This window comes from Poecilia mexicana, unplaced genomic scaffold (assembly GCF_051168715.1).
Source record: "Poecilia mexicana isolate PSO_F unplaced genomic scaffold, ASM5116871v1 scaffold_23, whole genome shotgun sequence".
In the NCBI taxonomy this organism is placed as follows: domain Eukaryota; kingdom Metazoa; phylum Chordata; class Actinopteri; order Cyprinodontiformes; family Poeciliidae; genus Poecilia; species Poecilia mexicana.
The window spans coordinates 9,172,887-9,194,706 of record NW_028263392.1 but is presented as its reverse complement, the minus strand read 5'-3'; the positions used below and the strand labels follow the sequence as shown (position 1 = coordinate 9,194,706).

General features: G+C 40.4%; 1 protein-coding gene across 6 annotated transcripts in view; it reads left to right on the top strand.

Moving 5' to 3' along the window:
- LOC106922496 (ELKS/Rab6-interacting/CAST family member 1-like) overlaps positions 1-21,820 on the top strand; it is a 121,313-nt gene that overhangs the window by 42,563 nt on the left and 56,930 nt on the right. For 5 of the 6 annotated variants that reach the window (XR_015762196.1, XR_015762195.1, XM_088003423.1 and 2 more), the window contains 4 exons: positions 1,966-2,106; positions 3,700-3,893; positions 17,745-17,880; positions 21,056-21,187. Coding sequence is in view for 4 of the 6 variants with exons in the window: in XM_088003423.1 (XP_087859549.1) it covers positions 1,966-2,106; positions 3,700-3,893; positions 17,745-17,880; positions 21,056-21,187 (603 nt within the window). In the remaining 2 variants the exon portion in view is untranslated. Of the gene's footprint in view, positions 1-1,965; positions 2,107-3,699; positions 3,894-4,307; positions 4,410-8,739; positions 8,752-17,744; positions 17,881-21,055; positions 21,188-21,820 lie in introns of all 6 variants that reach the window. The other variant, XM_088003424.1, reaches the window with a different exon arrangement.

Genomic DNA, 21,820 nt, shown 5'->3' with positions numbered 1-21,820 from the left:
AGGCTCTCGCAGCGCTTAGCTGCTCGGGCCTAAATATACCTTTCAATTGTAGGTCGTGAGGAAATAACAGGGAATCTGCGAGGCTCTAAAATGATTTGAATGTAACCTGTGCAAGCGCTGATGAAAGCAAACACAGGTTAGAAAACTGTGCTAGTCGCGGCGCAAGGGGAGGACAAACGGGAAAGTCACGTAAAGCTCGAGGCAGAATCAATGGCAATATTTTCTTTCTTTCACCTTTCTTGCATTTAGTTGTGTCAAATGTACTCGTTTTCGCTTGTTCGCTGAAAATTAAAATGAGTCGACAAAATCGCAGCTGTCAGATTTTGCTTTTGAAGGGTCACCGAGAGAGAGCCGCCGCTGTGAAAAGTCCTTTTTAAGCTAATTTTAGCAATCGCGGGGAATCAGAAAACCTGTCTTTGTGTCGTAAAGTACACAGAAAATCTCCCAAGAGAACAAGCATTCCTTTCTTGGCTGCCAAACGCCGACGTGAGGTTTGTCCTACAACACCAGTGTATACACAGACCTAAATATACTCTGAGTAAGCAGGAAGGTTTCTCTGACCAAAGCCCAGTCAAACATGATGATCTGAAGTCTGAAGTTGGTAAGGTCAGTCATGGGTGAAATTACACGTCTGAGCATCTCTCCTTCTGGTCCTGCTGGTTTCTGTTTCACTGCCTCCACCAAAAGAGGAAGAAAAAAAAAAAAAGAAAACGAGAAAGGAACAGGAGAGAGGGAGATTTTTTACGGATGGAGGGATTGAGCCTAAAAGTGAGAAAAGAGACAGGTCATGGGAAATATTACAACCAGCAGGGGACAGAGTTAATCATACGAGTGTGGAAAAAGGATAAATCCACTTTGAGCCACTTGGCTTCAGGCTAAAGGGGCAAGACAGACCCTGGCCGTGTCACAGAATCGGACAACTACCGCACGGTCACACAATTTCGAAAAACTAATCAGCCTCGCATGCATAGCTGAGGACCGTGAGAGGAAACTGGAGCACCTGGAGAAAATCCATCCTGCAGCAAACAAAGCATGCAAATTTCACACAGAAAGGCCTCAGCTAATGTTCCACAAAGGAATAATCTCGTTGAGAGAGACGCTGCCAGGAAATATGCAGGTTGTGATATTTTTATAAGCTGAAATACTTCCGGGCTTAAATCATTTTTTTTTTTTATCAGTTTTACTACTAGCTCTTAAATGCAAATGCACACATAATAGATGAGATAGTAAAATAACTTTTTTCACTTTTTTGTTGTGTTGCAAACACTTGAGTGTGTTTAATCGAGACTTTTAGTGACGCGGCCGCATCACAAATATCTAGGAACACATTGGATAGAGCCAGCAGAGTTTGGGTCTAAAATATTGTCCCAGGCTTTATACATGTGACTAATCGATGTTTAGTTTGTCATCTGAAGAGTGGAAGGAGTTTGTCGGCGTCTTGCTGGAGGAAATGCTTTACTTCTGCAGAGACAAGGAAACTGGGCAGAGCTCAACTCAGAAAACCATTTTGATTTCTTAAAAGACTGAAACTGTGGACCTTTGTAAATTACTTCTGTAATTTATAAAACGTTAACTCTGCCTGGGCGAATACTAATCTGCACCAGTTTCATTACATACTTGGGAAAACCACATATCCCCCCCCCCCCCCCCCCTCACTTCCCAATTATGAACTTCTTTGAACTTATGTGCTTCTACTGACACAAATAAAATACATTAAAGCTTGAAGCCTTAACACAACAAAAATATGGAAATGTTCAAGGGGAATCAATTCTTGGTCGGCAAGCTTAAGATGCCTTACTTTGATGTTGAGAATAGAAATGTTCTCGTTATTGGAACAATTTCAAGGACATGTTTAATCTGTAAAAACAGTTTCATCCTAACAAATGTACAAGTAGAAGAGATTTCCTTTAGGATTTCAGATTTCCTGTTGACAAAGTGTTCGTCCTGGTTACTATTTCACTGCAGACGTCGGTGTTGGACCTGAAGGAGAAGGCCTCCTCGCTCGCATCCTCGACTCTAAAGAAGGAGAACAGGCTGAAAAGTCTGGAAATCAACCTGGAACAGAAAAAGGAAGAGTGCATCAAACTGGAGAACCAGCTGAAAAAGGTCCGCGGATGCTGTCCTAATAATGAAAGAGGATAAAGTTGCAGTTTTCTTTCCTAACTTATTTTCCCTTATTTCAGAGAAAGAGATGAAAACTTGTTTGTATGCGCGTGTGTGTGCGTGCGTGCGCGCGCCTGCATAACAGATATCTTTTCCCTCACAGCAGTCTGTAAAATGTGTGTGTGTGACAGCCTGCTGAAAGCCTTACAGTCATTTTCACAGACTCTAGAAGACAGCACCACCATCACACCCTGAATGTGTTTGGCTGCGTGCGTATGTGTGTGTGTGTGTGAGAACATGTGAAAAAATGTGAGAAACAGAGAAAAGAGGAATATGTATGAACGTGTCAGTGCATCTGTGGTGTTTCCCCTCATCAGCCTTTATTTCTCAGTCTCTTTCTTTTCCACACAATGGTCGGAGAAAAGACGCGTCACTTTCCGCCGTATTTCTTTCCGCCACAAAGATCTCCGTATATCACCAGCCACCCAAACATTTCCTCTCCACGTAAGGAGCTGTTAAAATCGCCGTCCACTTCCAAAACTAATAGGGGTTTATGTATTGTGGGACCAAGGCGTGCACACACACACACACACACACACACACACACACACACACACACACGCACACGCACACACATAACGTCAATCTGTCCCAAGAGCAACATTTACTTCTGGGAAAACACACAGCTGTTCTAACCTCTAAGCTGGTTATAACCTGTTTTATTTTTCTTTGTTTTATCTATTTTTTTTTTTTTTTTCCCCCCCCCCCTGCAACCAATTTTCTGTTCCATCAGCTCGGCCGAGCCAAAAGAAAGACAAAAACCACTTCGACTGGCTATAATTTGCCCGTTGAATTGAGCGGTATTACCACGTCCATGACAATTAAAATAAAAAAAACACATGCCGGGGTTTCAGCTTGAACTTAGCCCAGCTAAAAGACACAAACAATATTTCAGACTTGAATACGGCACCCTACTGTGGAGGATGTGGAGTCCTACTGAAGAAGATAAAAAAAAAAAAAAAGATATTCCTGTAACACAATCTCACTCTGAAAAATGCAGAAAACTTGGAACATTTAGCAAGAGTTTGTTTTTTAATAAATCATTCGTAATCGTTGCCCCTCAAACGATAATTAATGGAAGCTTAATGCAGCTGTAACGTTCATAAGAAGACCAGACTTGTTCAGTACAAAACTCGTTTTTGAACATTTGTAGATTTTGCTTAAAATCCAGAATACGGTTTATGGTGGGGGTGGGGGGTAGGTGCTTATTTGCTGTATTATCTTTCCACTGTTAAAAAACCCAGTCCAAATGTATCCTTAAACAGCCAAAAAATGTAACATAAAATAGGGCATTCACGGTGAGTGTTTTTTAAACATCACCCGCCTCCCTCTGTGCTCTGATGAGAACATAGGAGCAGCACGGCCGCTCATTTGTTATAATTTTTTTTATATGTGGCTCCATTAGCCCCCTGAGGATGTATATTTTTCACCTCCCGGCACGTCGGGCCAAGCACATTCATTCTGCGCCGAATGTTTTGATCCGCTCGTTTCGAAAGCCAATCCTCCGTTTATTTTTAATAGCAGTTTCTGTTCCAGGCTCAAAGCGCGGCAGCGGAGTCGCAGGCCAACGCTGAACTGACCGAACGCATCTCGTCCCTGGAGCAGGAAGTGACCCGGTGTAGCGAGGAGGCCGGGAAGGCCCAGTCTGAGGTGGAGCGACTCCTGGAGATCCTCAGGGAGATGGAAAATGAAAAGAACGACAAGGAGAAAAAGATCCATGAACTGGAGAGGTAAGAGAGAGGAATTAGATTAGGTACAAAAACAAAATAAATTCCTTTTTTTTTCCCCTCCCCCCCACCAACATGGATCTAAAACGTTTTCCTTCCTGTTCCAAAATAGAAGTCTGAAGAAAAAAAACTGGTTAAGTTTAAGAAAAAACTTAGTTTTCCATTCCCTCCTCATCTGCTCAGTTTCAGCCAACACAATGCCAGAGTTCAGGTTGAACATCTCGGTCTGAATAACTCATTATTTATCACTCACCACCTTCTTTTTCCCTTTTCCCTTTTCTCCTTCCCTTTTCATGCCATCTTTCAACTCTTCCCATGTGTGTGTTTGCACTTGTTAACAATCGTGCAACTTTGAATGTGTGCGAGCGCGATTGCATTTGCTTGTGTGCGTGCGTGCGTCCGCTCATTTCACCTCAGAAATCCGTCAGCCTCTCATCTGTGGCAGTCGCAAAAGCAGGCCCCTCCCCCCGCTGCCTCTCAGCAGCCAATGGGGGGGCTGGTGTGGGACTACCTGGGCACGTGAGTGGCTGGTGGCCCGTGTCAGTTAGCTTGAGACTACTGCACGCTAAAACTCACTTTGCCTGTCAAGGGATCGGATACAAAGGCACGAAAATAACAATCCCCCATGTGGAAAAGTGACATAAGTAACACAAGTTATGATCTTGCAAAACGCCACGTTTAACTTTAGAGTGTTTTGTCACTTTACAGCCACACGCGTCAACGCATTTTGCTGGGATTTTGTCTCTACCAGCTTTGCAAGTCTAGTGACGGATACATTCTCACCCATTCTTCTCTGGAGGTTGAATTATATATATATATATAATCACATAATAGCCCAATAAAGTGTGTTGGAGTTTGTGGTTTAATGCGACAAAATGTGAAAAAGTTCAGGCCTGTGAATACTTTTGCAGGCAATTGTGGATGATTTATCTGCAAAATCATTCTGTGGCTTTATCTCAAACTTTTATCGTTGAAATCAACTAAGGTTAAGCTGGCTGCAATTTATTATAAGCTGCATACATTTTCAAAAACACAGTCTAAGGGGATATATACGTCTTTTCCACATGGGCAGGGCTCAGTGCGCTCACTAATAACCAACAAAGAGTTGTAGCATTGGCTCGCTGCTAAGAAATCATTATTTTATTGCATATTTGGACAGTTATGTCTCTCAAATCCAGAAATTGGACTCACTTGTACTCTGACACACACCACACATTAGCAGAGGTTTGGGTCGTCTGTTACTGCGGCATGACAAGCCAAGCGGCTCCTAAGAGTTTGTAAAATGAGGCACAGCCTGGCACCGCTGCTGCTGCACGGCCTGACACCCTTTGAGCCTCTGTACTTGTCAGTGATGCAACTCTTTTTATTTCGTTTTCCGTTCCACTTACATTCAGCTGAGGATGCTTGACTTGCAGAGTTTTAACACATCGTTCTTCTCGTAGGAATCTAAATTGCTCACTAATATTATGTTTTTTTTGTTGTTGTTTTTTTTTGTTTGTAGCAGCAAACTGCTGTTTCTAACCACTTTCCTGCGTAATTTTAGATTAGTCACACCTGTAATTTCTTCCAGAGCACACAATCTCTATTCTGATGTCTTGTCTACGTGTTTCGTCTTTGCATGCCGTCCTAAATCTGTTCTACTTTGTGTCCCTGAATATTTCATGGACTATCAGATTTTAGTTGTTTATGGACCTGTTTTCATTCCATGTCCGTCATGGAAAAAGGAGCAAAATCATCATGGAAAACAAAAACAAAACAAGCAGGATTATTGCGTGTCATGAAGAGTTTGAAAAAGTCGTCCTTCCGTCCCAGAATCACCAGAATCTCTGAAAATAAAGTGCTGGCAAACATACATAAGGAATGTGTTTGGACTCTAATTTTATTGGTCTGCTCCTTTTAATATTTAATCTAAGAAATGATCGCTTTTCCCATCTGTATCTGTGTCTGTGTCTTTTGATGTGCTCACCATCCTTGTGATTGTAGGAATGTTATAGGTTATGTTGGTGGGACTCCCTGTCATATCTCTTTGATCATCTCTTTGATGTGACATTCTTCTCTCGAACGTTGGCTTATACGGTGTTTAACTGACCCTGTGGGAGAACAGTAAGTCCTAATAAACACCTGGATTTTTAGGTTGTTCGAAAGGCAGAGAGAAGCATCTTAATTAAGCATAAAAGAAGATTTAAATACTTTGCTAATGTTCCAACAAAATCACATTGAAGGGGGCTAAAACAACAAACTTCCAGAGAAGAAAAGAGGGCTGCAGCATACTGATTTAATTCACATTCCTTTGAATCCTTCTGAAACCGCTGTGTCTTTATTCTCCAGATTAGGACTCTGATGAAAACACTGCGCTCTGAAAACAATTGTGAGTTTGTCCAATTAAAGCGAATTAACCAGTCAGTTCCAGCCCTCTTTTTTATTCTCTGTTGAGCTAGATTTGCTTTCAGAGCCCTTGCTGTGAGGACTGCTAGGCTTGTAGAGGAATCATCCAGAATTCAAATTTACTGTGACCATTTCTACGCCATCTCACGCAACACTTTCCCATATCTTATAGATTTATCTTATAATTCAAATACCATTGTTTTAGTTAGTCTACAAGGACCAACTAGCAATTTTTTTTTTTTTTTTATCTCCGACTCCATTTCTCACCTACCAAGTTTATTTGTATTAACACTTTTCAGCAACAAGGCAGTTCCACGATAGAAACATAACACAGTAACCAAATATGAAACAAGCAACAAACGTTACATTTTGACAAACATTACATGCCGACGAAGACGGCTGCAGAGATGACTTGTTCAAAGACAGTTCTCCACAATAGAAATTTTATTTGCATTAGTTACATTTTGTGCAGAATTTTGTTGTCTAAAACTATCCAAGAGTCTTCAGGGTTCCTACATAATATCGACAAATCTGGAATTAGAATGAACATTTTAATTTTAAAGTTCTTATTTATGTCTAAATATGACCATCATTTGTCTTTGTTTGCCACATTGGACCTTCAGTTTAAATTTGAGTAAATTTAGTTTTGTTTTGTTTTTTTGAAAACCAACAGATACTTTTCAGGTTTTTCTCACTTTAACTGAAAAATTCAATGCATTTTATTTGGATCTTGCAGTATTTTATCAATTGAATTTAGTGCTGAACTTTGACTGGATCTGGTCTTTTGTGACCAGTTCTCCTTCTTTCACATATTTTCAGTGTGCCTAAGACGACTTTAGGTAAATAGAGAATAGAGATTGTTTTGCTTTTCTTCACAGAACACCTGAAATTATATTTACTTCTAAAGGCAGTTAATTGAACTAGATTTATTTGGCTTATCGGAGTCGATAAAATACACATCATGCATGACAAACGTTTTGAAAAATCATGAGTCGTTTCTCTTCTACTTCACATTTATGGTCTGCTGTGTTGATCTTCCACCCAAGTTTCTCAAAAACACATTTTTTTTCACTCCTTTCACTCTTTCAGTTTTGGCTCATGTAATTGTTGAGCCAAAATGCCTCTATGTATTAACATGTTATCCCAGCAGGATCCTTGCAGGTAAATATATTTTATTCCACAAATAAGCTTCCTTAACTCTTCAGACCTGACCCAGTAACACTACATGTACAGATGGGGAATTTATCCGTAGCTTTTCTGGGAATAATGTTGTGTCTTTTTGGGGCTTTTCGCCTGACGGGTAGCTAACAGGTATGTCAGAGAAGAATAGAAACGCCTCTGGCCTGCTCTTATCCTGGCCAGGCCGGGTCTGACTCCGGGCTCCGGTCGAGCCGCGGGAACAAGTCCAATAAAAAAAAAAAAGTTCAGCTGCAGTTTAAACACGAGAGCAACAAGAGCAAAAATCAGCCTCTCTTTTCCCCTCTCGTGAAAATCCAGCTGTACTGGTACCAGATTATTTATTTCAGGAACTGGGACGGTAATTGGAGCAGACTAAAGTGACTTCACACTGAGGGGAAATGGAGCTGAAAATCTGCCCCAATGGCCAAAATAAAGGATTTGGAAGGACGAGTGGAAAACAGAGAGAGGGGGGAGCAGCAGAGGAAGTGAAAGAAAGGTGGTAGAGGAAGAAAAACAGAAAAGTCATTTATTAATGGGTGGAGATGCAAGAAACCCAACAGGGTTGGGGCAGGTTTGTGCCTCTAAGCGCAACTAATGAGAAATCCACCGATTTTTATAGCTGCATTGTTCGGCCATGGACCAACCTGTCTCTGACATGTTGTCATTAGCATGTTCTCAAGCATAAAATCACGCTGGAGTTGGGGCTTCGCCAACTTAAGCATGTGAGCCGATTTATGGACACTGGGAAATTACTTTTTAATTTTTATATTTTTTTTTATACCTTGAAAGTTGCATGAAATTCAGTAAAGGCTCTCAGATCCCCAGAGTGGATGCTGTCAGTGTGGGAATTTCAATAACCAGTGCAGTCCATTCAAGAAATAATAATATTGAACTTGGACCCATCTCATGCTTTGATTGGCTAATTTACTGCAGTTTTATTGGCGTAGGGGTGATTTGAGGAAAGTAGGGCTCTCATTACTTAAATGTTAATTTACAAAATAGAGCAAGAAGCCATCTGGTGACTGTCTGCCTGCCTGCCTGTCTGTCTGTCTGTCTGTCTGTCTGCCCAGTCGTGTCTGTCTCTTTGTATAAATGTCCGTCAGCTGTCTCTCTTTGGTTAATGATGTTTCTCTGTCAGCTCTGCTGTCTTTCCTGTTCTTTGAAGATTGATCAAGCCGGCTAACCCAGTGCTCAACTCTTCTTTCCCCTCTCTCACCTTTCCCTTTTCCTTTTCTCCGTCTTTCTTTTATCTTTATGATGCCACGTTTTCTGCTGCGCTACCCAGTCTTGCCTCAAGGTTAGTACCGCACGCCTATCTTTCTTCCAAAGCCCCGTCTCCCTGCGTTTTTCTTTTTTTTATTTTTCCTTCTTCATCTCTCTCCTTCATTGTCAAACTGCGTGTCCTTGCATAGAGACACTCTTTCACTCTGTCATAAACTCCGCGTCTAATAATTCTCATCATGTCTTTCATGTCTTTGAAGGAGACACCTTGACTTGTTCTTCACTCTCTCTGTCACATCGCCGCCTTTTTGAACAGGAAACATTGTTGTTTCTTTCTCTCTCTCTGTTATATAACACCTGCCCTGGTCTCTTTAGCATTTACCATCGATTTTATCAAAAATAATAATAGAGATGTTCAGCCATTTTCTTTGTGGACAGGTTCTTATCTTGCCTTTCTGTAGGTGTATCTAAGCTCACAACTACTATTTATTTTATTAAAACAGGTAAATTTATATTATTATATATATTTTAATATATTAAAAGTAGGTGTTTAGCTTTTCTTTTTTAGAGATACTTGAAAACATCCACATTAAGACTGATTGCTATGAGTTCTGCACAGCATGTAGTCCTCAAGTTAAAATGGTGTTTCTTTTTATTTTTCTGGTTGGAACATTCTGCTGCCTGATATTCATAAAAATACTGTAATATAGCAGCATCGATTGCAGCTAAGAGCTAGAATTTTCTTTGACTTTTAGGGTCTTCCATCTCCTCTCCAGAGGTCACCATCTAATGACATTTCAGTATGCGATATCTGGGGTCTGAATACGCTCCTGTTTTACAGACATATCGAAATCCTATAAACTTTCTGACCTACACATTGCAATCAACCACATAATAACCACTTCTTCCTTCTGGTTTTTACATAAATCTCCTGTTCTGACTGTTTCGTGCGCTCAGACGTGTTGTTAAATATCCACAGTACCAGCCCTTCCTTTGCTGTTTCTTTTTTTTTTTTTCCCCCCACCAACTTCTAACGCCATGAGTCCCCTGGCATCTTGTCTGCCTTTTCATTGCCGGTTTTCTGCAGCTTTGTGATTCCGCTACAGAAAAGGGGGGGGAAAAAAGCAAACAAAAAAGTTAGCACTATCTCACTTTCTGCTACATGACGGAGAGAGTTTTTATTTTTTCTTCCTCTCTTCTGTATTTTCTATTTCTTGTTTTGATCTGAGCTGAGAAACTCAGCAAACGTCTGACTTCAAGGTTTCCAGAGCTTAAAACGGGATTGCAGGGCTTCTCTTTGTTTGCGCGCTTGTATGCGCGTGTGTGTGTGTGTTTGATCTAGTGGAGGTCCTGAGCGTTGAGGTTGTGCAGGGATTTGTCAGCTTTTGGATGACAGCAAGTATAGGCCCACTCACGCTATCACAAAGTAAGCATGGTGCTTTTCTTCTTCTTTTTTTTTATTTTTTATTTTTTTTATTGTTGTTGTTTCGTGCTGCACACATGTACAAGAACACATCTGAGAATGAATTTGGCAGCAATTAGCTGAAAACCCCAAAGCGCTGAAAACTACTGAGATTTAACTCATTAAATTCACTCACACTTTTAAAGAAAAGGAAGAAGCTTCTGTTGGTTCACAAATAAAAGTCTGCAGTGGAATTTACGCTGCTCATTTCTTCTATTTTTACTCTAATATTACAATGTAATCAACCTTTTCTTTGTGTGTGTGTGTGTGTGTGTGTGTTTTGCATGCAATTAGAAGTACTTTGTTATTATTTAATGTTTGAAGTCAGAGCAGACTCCAGTCGTTTTGGTGTCCGAGGCAAGATTGCGATTTGCTGCGTAGAAAACCTGAATGTTCCTGTCTTTGTTCCCCGTGTAAACAATATTCACCACCAAATATGTTTTATTTCACAGCTTTGGGACGATAATCTAAAATGGTGAGGAACGTGTGAAGATCAAATGCACAACAAAACTGTATTAAAAAGCGAAACTTTGTAGTTTTCTGTTTCTGTGCCGTTTTATTGGCACATGTGTGGACAGAGGCAGCAAATATTTCCTCAGTCCATCTGTCCAGAACAAATCTAGATTACATTTATCTGTTGCTGAACGATAAAAGCAAAACAAGAAGCCGAGACAGACTCCTTCTTGACTTGAACATATTATGAAGAGGAGAAAATGGATTTAGAAAGGAACGGACAGAAATAGGATTTAATGAATGATTTAGAAATGTGTCGACCTAAAGATGCCAATCGTCTGCGCAGTTATCAAACACTTGACTTTTGGGTTTTTATGATTTTTACCAGCTTCATTACAACACTCCTCCTGTGCTTGGTAGCAAGGTAAACTTGGACTTTTCCAGTCTCGTTAGTCACGGTTGCTTGATTGATATTTGGGGAAGTTGAGGAGAGCAAATGTTTTCTTGTAGATATTTCTCAACTTAGAAAGATATATGGACAACTACCTTATGTTTATTTATCCTTCCCATTTTGCGTGATAACGTCAAACACACACACACACACGCACACACACACACACACACACAAACTGCTATATTTATACCCAAAAAAACCAGAAGAAAAGTCGTGAATTACTTAGTAGAAGTCACTGGAAAATCAGATAATAGAAATTTTTTAGAAATTTTACAAATTGCTTTACTTAAATTCGTTTCAAGAGGATTGCGGGTTGCCAATGAATTTGTTGTTTTTGTTACCAAAATATATATATATTTTTTAAGACTTCTCCCTTATTTTTACCAGGCGTGTCAATAAATGTGGCCAGCATTGCATGCACTAATTTATTTAGTCCTAATCTCTTTTCTACAGTCATTAATGAATTTATGTAGCAAGTTGTTTTCTTCTTCATCTTTAAATTTTTTTTGTAAGGTTTATTACCACACTATATAGTTGGTAAGATGTTTCTATTATGCTTTGAATCATGGTTTTTAATCTTCTTTTTCTATAACAAGAAACCCAAATTCATATTTTCTTCCTTTTTTTCTTTTTTTTTTTTCCAAAGGAAGTACCGAGTTCCCCGCGGTTAAAAGGAAATGCTTGATGTTAATTTTGGGCGAACTACTAGCAGTAAACATACATGAGGCCCACAAGCATTTTTTGATCAAATATTTATACAGGAGTCCAAATGTAATATTAATATCACCTTTATGTGGCTGCCCGGGTACGAGCAGCATGCTAATGAGGGCGGTTGGAAAGTTTGCTGAAATTTCTCTGATTGCACGTGTGTTTTCCTGCTAATTAAAAGCAATAATCTGTATTTTTCACTGCCATGAAGTTTAGTGTTGTTTTTTTCTTTTTATGTTCTCTGTATTCGTTTGCAACGAGTCCAAAAGTGTCTTTTTTGTGTTTCGGAGGGATTTAGAGCCAAAAAAAACTAAAGACGGTTAACAAGTATACCAGTGTGGGTTAATCTTAGCACATGTTATATATTTACTGAGGACCCCATCTTGTTTGTACAGTATGTGTTTACATCTGTGTGAATCTTGGCACATGGACATTGGGTGTTTGCGTTGTGTTATGTGTGAGTTTGGTTTTTGCGTGTGGTCCGACCCAGAGAAACTCTCTCTGTGCGTCGGGAAAACGTTTTAACCGTGCATGTTTGCTCTTTGCCTCTGTGTGTTGGTTCCCATGTTGTGTTTACAGCACTGCGGTTCGGGAAATTCTCCTGTAAATTCCGGTTCCTCCGGCGATTAGCTTCAGTTGTCTCAAAATTATTTTTGCAGGAGGAAAGAAGCAGATATTTTACATATTTAAACAACTTTGAAGCGGTGGGCCGCAGATGAACGGGGCCACTGGGTTTACAGGGCAGTGCTACATGGAAAAAAAAAAAAAAAACAGCTCCAGTGAAAATTTATTCCTATCAGAAAAGTATTATTTTTAATATATTTTATTTGTTTGGGCTGTGTATCACAGTAAAACAGTAACAGGGACCAAACATTATATAAGAAAATAAATTCCAGCAGGAAGCTAAGAGATCATAAATTAAAAAAAAAAAATGAAGCATTGCATTTAATTTAAAGAATGATGCAAGAATTGCCTCAAGCATGTAACAAGCCAGTATGTCAATCTCATTATATGAACTTCTTCAGGCCTACCTAAAGAACTTCAACTCATCAGTAACTTTTAAGTTAAGCTGTTCAATTTCTACTTTGAAGTTATAATTCATAACATCCACATATTTCAGAAAAATCAAAGGCAGTGACCCTTTTAAAGCTCACCGTTCCTACCCAACCCTTCATTTAATGTGACTTCTGTGCACATTAAGCTTAATAAAAAAAAAAATTGCAGGGTTAAAGTGTTTATTTGAACTTTTATCCTATTATAGAAGCAACACACATGCAGGAGAAAAGTGCAGGACTGCGCCGTATTTCCGGTGCGCCCGTCCTCTCATCTGGTGTGGGTCCACTTGAGCGACTGGTGGCGTGTATTTGGTGTCTAATGGGATCTATAAATTCCTACTGGCGCATTTAACTACCTTATTAGAAAATATTAGTCAGAATGGCTAGCCTTACACCCCACTTGGTTTGCACTGCTACCACTGTGTTATTTAAAGCCGGAAGTTTTACGCTTTGGGACAAATAAATGTACTCTGACCCCTGCAGCCCGCTTTGTCCAATACTGTTTCATTTCGATAAGATATACAGACTGGTTTTTGCGAGGTTTGTCTTAATCAAACCATTAAATGCAGTAAACATTAACCACAAAAAGCAAAACAAATATCTTGTTTTGAGGGCGATCGGTTAGTTTAGTTTGAAAGTGTTTAGTTTTTTTTTACCTGCAGATCGCTGGTTACTCAGTTGAGGGAGTTCAGTCACTGCCAAAACTTTCAAGGAAACAGATTTGAAAAGTGGGTCAAAACAGCCAGTTCAGGTGAGCTTAAAAATATGTCAAAATATTCCAGGCTGGTATTTAAACAAATGTTCATTGTCCTTAAAAAGCAAGAAAAAAATAAGTGTGAAAGCAGAAAGAGTGTTGAGTCAATGGGAAAATTGTTTTCCACTTGCCTATACACTCTTATATATATATATACAGCAAATGTAGCGTGGAGTTAGGAAACCTCAGCGATCCAACCAGATGTTTGGGGCTTCCTGGAAATCCTCCAATAGGAACATTCCTGCCTGTTTATGACCTGTTACACGCAGGCAGGGCGTATAGGACAAAACTGAACCCCAAATATTGAAATAACCGTATCCCACAGTTACTGAACATGGAAGCTGAAATCATGGCCTAACAAAGGGAACAAAATAACAAACGAGAGAGCTCACTTACTACATCTGCATTCTCGCTTAACATTCGTACTCGGCTTTGGATGTAAACGCAAGAGCTGCACACGGCTCGTCCAAAAACGCAAACCTATAAGTTAGAAACTTAAATACACACACACACACACACACACACACAACCCCTGATGATTATTTTGCGAGCTTTGAACATGCAGGTGCGGCTGAGCAGTTTTGGCTGCATCGGTGCTTTTTCAATTTCTCTTCTCCCAGATATCTCAGGACAGTTTGGAATTAGGCCCTCTGGACCTCTTAGCAAACAGATTTTATGCTACCCTTTTTTGCCAGTATCATTTCTCAACTTTTCTGGCAGCGATATTGATATAAAAGCCACTTGATGGATTACTCCTGTTACTTTGAGTAACTTTAGAAGGCAGTTTATGGCTTACACAGACAAGGAAGATGAAAGCAAAGGCTTGTAATAAAATAGTTATATATTTGAATACATTTATCTTTTTTTTTTTTTTTTTTTGCTGTGCACTGAGCAAAGCGAACTAAAAGCACTTTCAAAGATGGTTACGTCTGAGAGTAAATCTGAGATATGTTGGGACTCGAAGGTTGTATGAAATTTCAGACCTGTTTACACTTTCTGTGACAAATAACACTGGAGCAAATTCAGGAAGCCATTTGTTCATTGGATATGGAAGAATCAGAGTTCAATTCAGAAATGGCATCCAAAGGCAGATCTGCTCCTAAAATTATTAATTAAAAAAAAAAAAAAAAAAAACATTAACTGCATATTAAAATTGTAACAAAACAAGATTTTGTGACATTTAAATGCTTTGAAATTTCTCTTTTTCAAAGAACAGTCCCGTTATCATGCATGTCTGGCGTGAGGTACGTTTATGCTATTATTTTTGAACACTGTAATAAGATGAGTCCTAAAGGTAAGAATCAAATTATATCTCAATTTCAAACTCTTATTTTAAAATAAGCTTTCATCTACCCTGTTTATTTGACAGAAACGACTGATAAAGATTGCTCATCCGGTTAACTAAAAGCCTGCGAAAGCATTGAAAAGTATTTTGTCCACTTAATTGAAAAATTGCGACAGAGCCACAGATGACACTATAAATATCATAGTTTTTATTTAGCGGTTCAAGTTAATATTTCAGATGGGAAAAACACAAAAGGATTTTCAGCAAATATAAAAAAACAATGTTCGGACTTACGAAAAGAGAAAAGATGTCTGATTCTTGGTTTGCTCAAAAAAATCATACTAAAATCTTGACTGGTTCTCGAGTCCTTGAAATAATTTATCATCCAAATAAACAGCAGGAAACTCATAGCCCATACAGATTCAGGTGTGAAGTAACCTGTAAATTGAACTTTGTTTCTTACGATGAGACACTAAAGTAGCCTCTTGCGATTAAAAACTCAAAATAAAAACCCGTTTTATTAATTTATCAAGTGACTGGCTGGTTTTACCTTGAAATGAATCAGTTAAAGGGTTAAATCGTTGCTTAGTTTTTTCACAATTTGTAGCTCTACATTCGATACGTCCTCTTCAAAGTGTTGGTGCAGAGATGTCATCTCAAACATGAGACGGCTCCTTGACATAAGATGTTTTTCTTAATCGTTGGCCACTTGCCAGTAATTTTCTACACCTGTTGCTTTTGATAGATATGTGTGTCTTGGTGTTTTAGTGAAAACTGCTTTAGTTTTCACTAAAACTAGAGTGTTTTGTGAATTCATCCCCACCCGTTTCTAAAAATGATTGTCAGTGTGTCTGAAAACATTGCTGATGTTGGGGAAAATATTTTTTGTGTACTAACACATGCGTATATAAAAGTCCACACAGCAGAAAGACTTAGAGTAGTCATGGACACAGGAACTACCTAGCCTGCAGTCATGTCAGTATTTTCTTCCCAAGTAACATTCCTTGGGTTTTCCTTTGTGTTGTGATTCAGCGGATGCTATTAGGTTTTATTTCTTCCACATTCGAGCCTGTGTAGATGTCTGGAATGTATGAGCGATCCTGATCAAGTAAAGCTGCTGTGTTATCTGATAGGTCTGTGACACGGCCACAATGGCTTCCAGGCGCCTTAAACGGGGATTAAACTCTTTCTCCATGTTGCAAAAGCCGGCAACTCCCGCAAGGAATAACTTTTCTGCTCTTCCCGCTCTTGTACAGTCTCCTTCGTTTGCGCCGTGATGATTTAAACCCTGCTTCCCGACACTCGGTAATCCCTGTGTGACAAGACCCTCCTGCTTCCCGCTGCGCAGACTTCAGAAATGTCATCTTGTCGTTGATTCATAGCTTTTCACTGAATTCCTTTACCGATTTTGACATTATATCGACCCGAGGGTATTTAGTGGAGCATTGTGTTGCACAGATTTCTGCTGCGCCGCTGTAATTTCTTGACCATATTTTGAGAGCTAAATCAGCGTGTCACGATTTAAGCAACAGTTTTATTACTTTAGATCCTTGCAAATGCTTTTATGACCCTCGAACATTTTCACTCTGTTTTTATGTTACAGCAGCAGTCTTTAACGTGTTTCGGGGGAGATTTTGTGAGATGGATCAACGCAAAATAGTCAGTTTTGTGAAGTAGAAAAAAAAACGGTGTTGGAAACATTTTTTAATCTGTAGAAATGTGATAACCGTGTATTTGATTCTGTCCTGCTAACTTTGTAGAACCAGCTTTTAATACAGTTGTATCATTTGGTGTTTGTCTCTACCAGCAGACAATTTTACCCATCCATCTTTGATAAAACAGCTCCATCTCTGTCAGACCGAATGGAGAGTGTGAGCATTTTAAAAAATGCATAGTTTAGGTCCTATAAAATAACCAAAATTAACCATGAAGTGACATAAGTTCTCCATCCATATGCCACGATGTATCTAACATCCTCACAGGGCGCCCGTCTACTGCTGCACCTCTTCCTGAGAATGAAAACTATCACGGCCCAAACTTTCCTCCACATTTGGAGGGAACCTCAGAACTGCACCCTAGTGGCTGCATTCACTAATTACAACGACAGTTTAATAAACAGAAGGAAAGCATAAGGGCGGTGACACTTGACGGCTTTTGAAATGGGTGGTCCCAGTTACGTGCCTAAAGGGACCATAAATGGGCTCTTAATGGGGTTCTTGGCCATGCTGAGAACTGAGCAGCTCTCCTTGAGATGTTAAAAGCTTGGATATTTGTCCTAACTTTGCTCTAAACATGTCCGCAACTTTCTCCATGACCTGTCTGCCGTCTTGCTTGGCCTCCATGACGTTTGTTCCCTCGTGTCCTCTGAGGCCTGCCATTATCCTGAAATTAATTTACTGGCCGACTTCTGAAAAGTGGCACTGAATTTTGCTTATGAGACTGAACATAAATGCACCACGAGTTTATATATAAATATATATATATATATATATATATTCTCGTTTGAAAAACAAAAATCTTATTTATGGGGGTGAGCTTATTTTAGGTATGAATGATCTACAGGTTCATTTTTAATGGCTAAGCAAGACTGCGATAATAATAATAATTGAAAAATGAGTGTAGAATATGTTCAAGTCTTTGCAGCTGTACAAGGAAAACAACTGTCTAATGAAGCATAGCGTACTTTGGTGGAAGATCTCTCTGACTCAAAGAGCAAAGCAGGAAGAATTATTGGAGGCTCTTGTCTTGGCAAAGCTTGAAATAATAACTCACATCGTGAGCTATTATCTAATTTATATTTCCTCCAGTTAGGTCGGCTTTTAAATCATCAACCAATAAAAAAAAAAAAAATAAAATAAACGTCACTCATAAACTCACAGTCGTCCCGTGTTTTTCCAGGCAAATTAAGGACCAGTCGAAGAAGGTCGCCAACCTGAAACACAAGGAGCAGCTGGAAAAGAATCGAAATGCCCAGCTGATGGAGGACGCCAAGAAGCGCGAGGACAACCTCAACGAAAGCTCTCAGCAAATAAAGGTAAAGAAAGTGGCGGGGGAGCTTCGGGAAGGTGGAGAAAAGTTTTTCCTCGTGTCCTTTGAGTAACTTCTGCTACAACAACACCCTGTTGTCATAACGTGATACAGAGCAGCCCGAGGCAATGTCAAACACACTCACTCTCACACACTGCAGCTCTCAGCTGAGAACGTGTGAGAAGGGGAAGCCAAGGTGGATAATTGGCAGGGGGAGCCGATAGAAGACGGAGAAGAGGGAAGTGATGAGTAGAAAAACGAGAGGTGATTAAAGCAGAGGGGGGGGGGGAATGAAATGAATGCTTTTTTGGGTTTTAAAAAGCTTCTTTGTGGTCGGAGAGCATTTCCTAATTGTTTGCCAGGTCCGTCAAGTCACCCGAGATGAGAGCCGTATGCGGTGTGATGATTTTGTGTGGTTTTCTTCATTTAGCTGAAGATAGTAGGTTTTCTTCTGCTTCTTTCTCATTTAACTTCGCCCTTTCACCTTAAATTTCTTCCCGGCTTCCCCTGACATCCTTCATCCTGCTTTCCCTCCTCGTCCTCGCTCTTCTCTTCCAGTAATTGCTAACCTCATTGGTTCGCTGATTATAGGCAGATGAAAACTGTCAGTGTGTGTGTGTGTGTGTGTGTGTGTGTTTTGTGTGAACAAGCTTATGCACCCTTTAGCTATGGTTGATTTGGTTTAAGTTGTTAAGAAACTGTCATTTGGTGTGTGTGTATGTGGTTGGATGATGAGTCAATGCGAGTCACTGAGACACACGAGACCGCAGCGGTTACAACCAGAGCTTTTGTGTGTATGCGCCAGTATCCATAACCTAAACAACCCTGCAGACGGTAACAAAACAGGACTGTAAATTTAATTCGATGCAATAAGAGCCGGCTTTGTTCCAAATAAATTCCACCGTACGGCGCATAGTCAGACACCAAGTAATGTTGGCTCACCGGGGGATTCGGATTCGCAGCACATGTGTTGGAGATGTTCTGGAGGTTTTGCTCATGGCCACTGTAATGCCTCATCGTTCCTCGTCCCTCCCTGTCCCCATCAGTTATTCATTCAAATCTAATTTACCCTGCAAAGTCAGCTCCCCAGCAAGAAGAAAAATAGATCTATTTCATTGGAAATTTCTGGGAACTCCATGCGGTGATTTCACTAAGCTCCGTATATGATCAGAATAATTCAAGGCTGATGAGGGGTGGGGCCTGTAGGGGGCGATCTCCAACGCTGCTCACGGTAGCCAGCTTCTTGTGATGGCACCCGAAGACCAGCTGTTGTGTGACATTGTCCCTTCGGCTCGCTGCAGTGTGGAAGTGAACCACACCGATACAATGTGTAAATTTAATTTTTTTTAATTTTTTATTTTTGTCTTTTGTGCCTACTTGAGCAGAGTCTGTGAAACTTTCCAGGCGTGAAAACTAGCTTAAATTAAAAAAGGAGCTTTTTCTTTTTCACTTTTGCGTTCTGTGCAATTGCATGCTATTTTTTTCATCTGGCGTGTTCAAATATCTCTGCAGGCACCTACCTGGCTTGGGCCTGATTAGTACGCTTCTTCACCATTTTGTATTGTTTCGTATACTGAGGATGTGATTTTTGATTCAGGTGTGTTTGACCAGGGACACATTTAAAAGTCATAGGACTCCGGTTTTGAAGACCCCTGGTTTATCATGCTACTTAAAATCTGATTTGATCAGGGGGTCTAAATCTGTCATATTTTATAAAAGACATCTTCCCCAACTCGGATCGGGGCTAAAACAAATAGAAATTCATCAGACAACAAGTGAATCTAACAATATGTGGATTACCTTGAAATCCACATGGGTGTCTTCAAGTACGAGAGAAGTCTTTCACTGAGTCCTCTGAATCTGATGCAGAGAAAAAGTCCCTCTGAAAACAGTCGTTAAACCACGGTCCTGTTGTGTTTTATCCACACGATATCGCAGATATTTTTCTAAGACCTGGGGAAATCATACCGGCTTGTTAAAAACTGGACATACGTGTAACCGTTAACTGCAGCTGGCCTTTGTTCTGGGAGTTGTTGCTCTTTTTACGCCTGCAGATGCTTCAAATGCTCATAAAGCTCCGGCGCACTCTGAAAGGGAAGGGAAAAATCCACACACCGTAACGTGTCCCGTTTTACAACTAACTCCCTTCCACCTGAGGTACACTTTGGGCCCTGTGCACATCTGGCATGAACATGTGTCCTGGGCGAGCCGATCAAAGTTGACTTGAAATCTCTTAATTGCCCGTGTGAATGTACCCGAGACACATTTTGGATTCCTTGCGTTCCAGTCATTTGGAGCGCATTCAGAGGTGGTCCTCAGTGCATATTACGGTCACTTTCTTGTAGCAGTGTAAACACGGACGTCTCTCGAGCCCTGCTGACGGACCACCAACTCAACTGAATGCCTCCCTCTGGTTAAAAACGACTCATTTGGCAGATCCCTGCACCGGGGTGGAGTATCCTCGGCTGCTGTTGACCATTCATTTACATAATGTTTTGGTGTGTAGGTAGAAATAACACATTTAGAGATCAATAGGGTTCTTATTTGGTTAATCTTTGCTACGGTCAAGTTCGAGATGTTTCTGGATGATAACTGCACGATTAGAGCCGTTTATCGAAGCGGACCTCGTGTGTTTTTCCATGTTGAGCAACAACACTTTCTGATTTTAAATGTTAGTGGAGATTTATAAAGTTGTGTTTGCAGCTAATCTGCTTCGTAACTCCAACTTAAAAAATGAAAATAAAGAGAAATCAATAGTTTATTACTGATTTTTACAGAGGCTGCCGATGAGTGTAGAAGGTTACAGAAGCATGAATTAAGATTATTGCTAAAAATCATACAGTGATAATTTTATCAAGTTTATTTTGATATGTTAAACTATTATGGTGAAAATTAAATATGTACATCTCTAATAATAATCATCTTAGTTAGAGGCTCTTTACACAATGTGACAAAATGCTTTGCTTCTCTGAAACCTGGAGCTTCTTTAAGTCATTTACCCACTTTTATATGCAAACTCTATGCAAACACTTAGGTATGGTGCATTCACAGATCCTAAAAAGATTGTATTTTTATGCGTCTCACTGTTTGATTTTCTCTGGTAGCAACACTCATGTCAAATCAGGTGGATAAATGCAGACGTGGTCAAAACCTTTTCTCTTTCTCTTCCGTCCTTTTGGCAGGACTCCCTCCGTCAGAAGGAGGAGCGCATTGAGGAGTTGGAGGAAGCGCTGCGGGAAAGCGTTCAGATCACAGCAGAGAGAGAGGTGGTGCTGGCCCAGGAGGAGCAGGCCCGCTCGCATGCCGAGAAGCAGGTACTGTGTGAGCAAGCGCCTGCTGAGCCGCATGAGATTTCCCCGAATGGTAAATGTGTGACCCACGATTTATCCCAAACTTTTCTCCCTAATTTTGGTCCATCTTTTTTCTTTTTTTTTTTTTTTGGCTATTTAATTCACCTAAACCATAATTATGGAAACAAAAAATTCTCTGTGACAGTCTCAAAAAATCGTCCGCACTGAAAGCGGGGAGCGGCGGACGAGCACGCCCGCTCCCGACTGAGCCCCTTCAGGTGCGGCTCCGCGTGTTTACCCAGTCACTCTTCATTTAGACCCGAGGTAAACACATGCCTATTTAAAGAACAGCTTTCATTCTGTCCCCTTCTGCCGGCGACACACAACCGGCCATGTTTTCAAACGGGAGTGTGCGCCAACCGCTTAAAGTCGTAGAGCAGTTCATCCAAACGGAGACAGTGGGAGAGCTCACGGCGGTGGTAAAAGGGGAGGCTCAGAAGGGAAGGGTTTGGTGGATGCAACCTCAGACCGCGGGGAGTGTGTTTGTGTGTTTCGCTCCCCGGAGCGGCGGTGACTTAACGAGGCCATAGAGATGGGAAATGTTCCTCACTGCCTACATGGGTTTTGACAAGTGGAGGGGGTTAAAAAGCAGCGTGG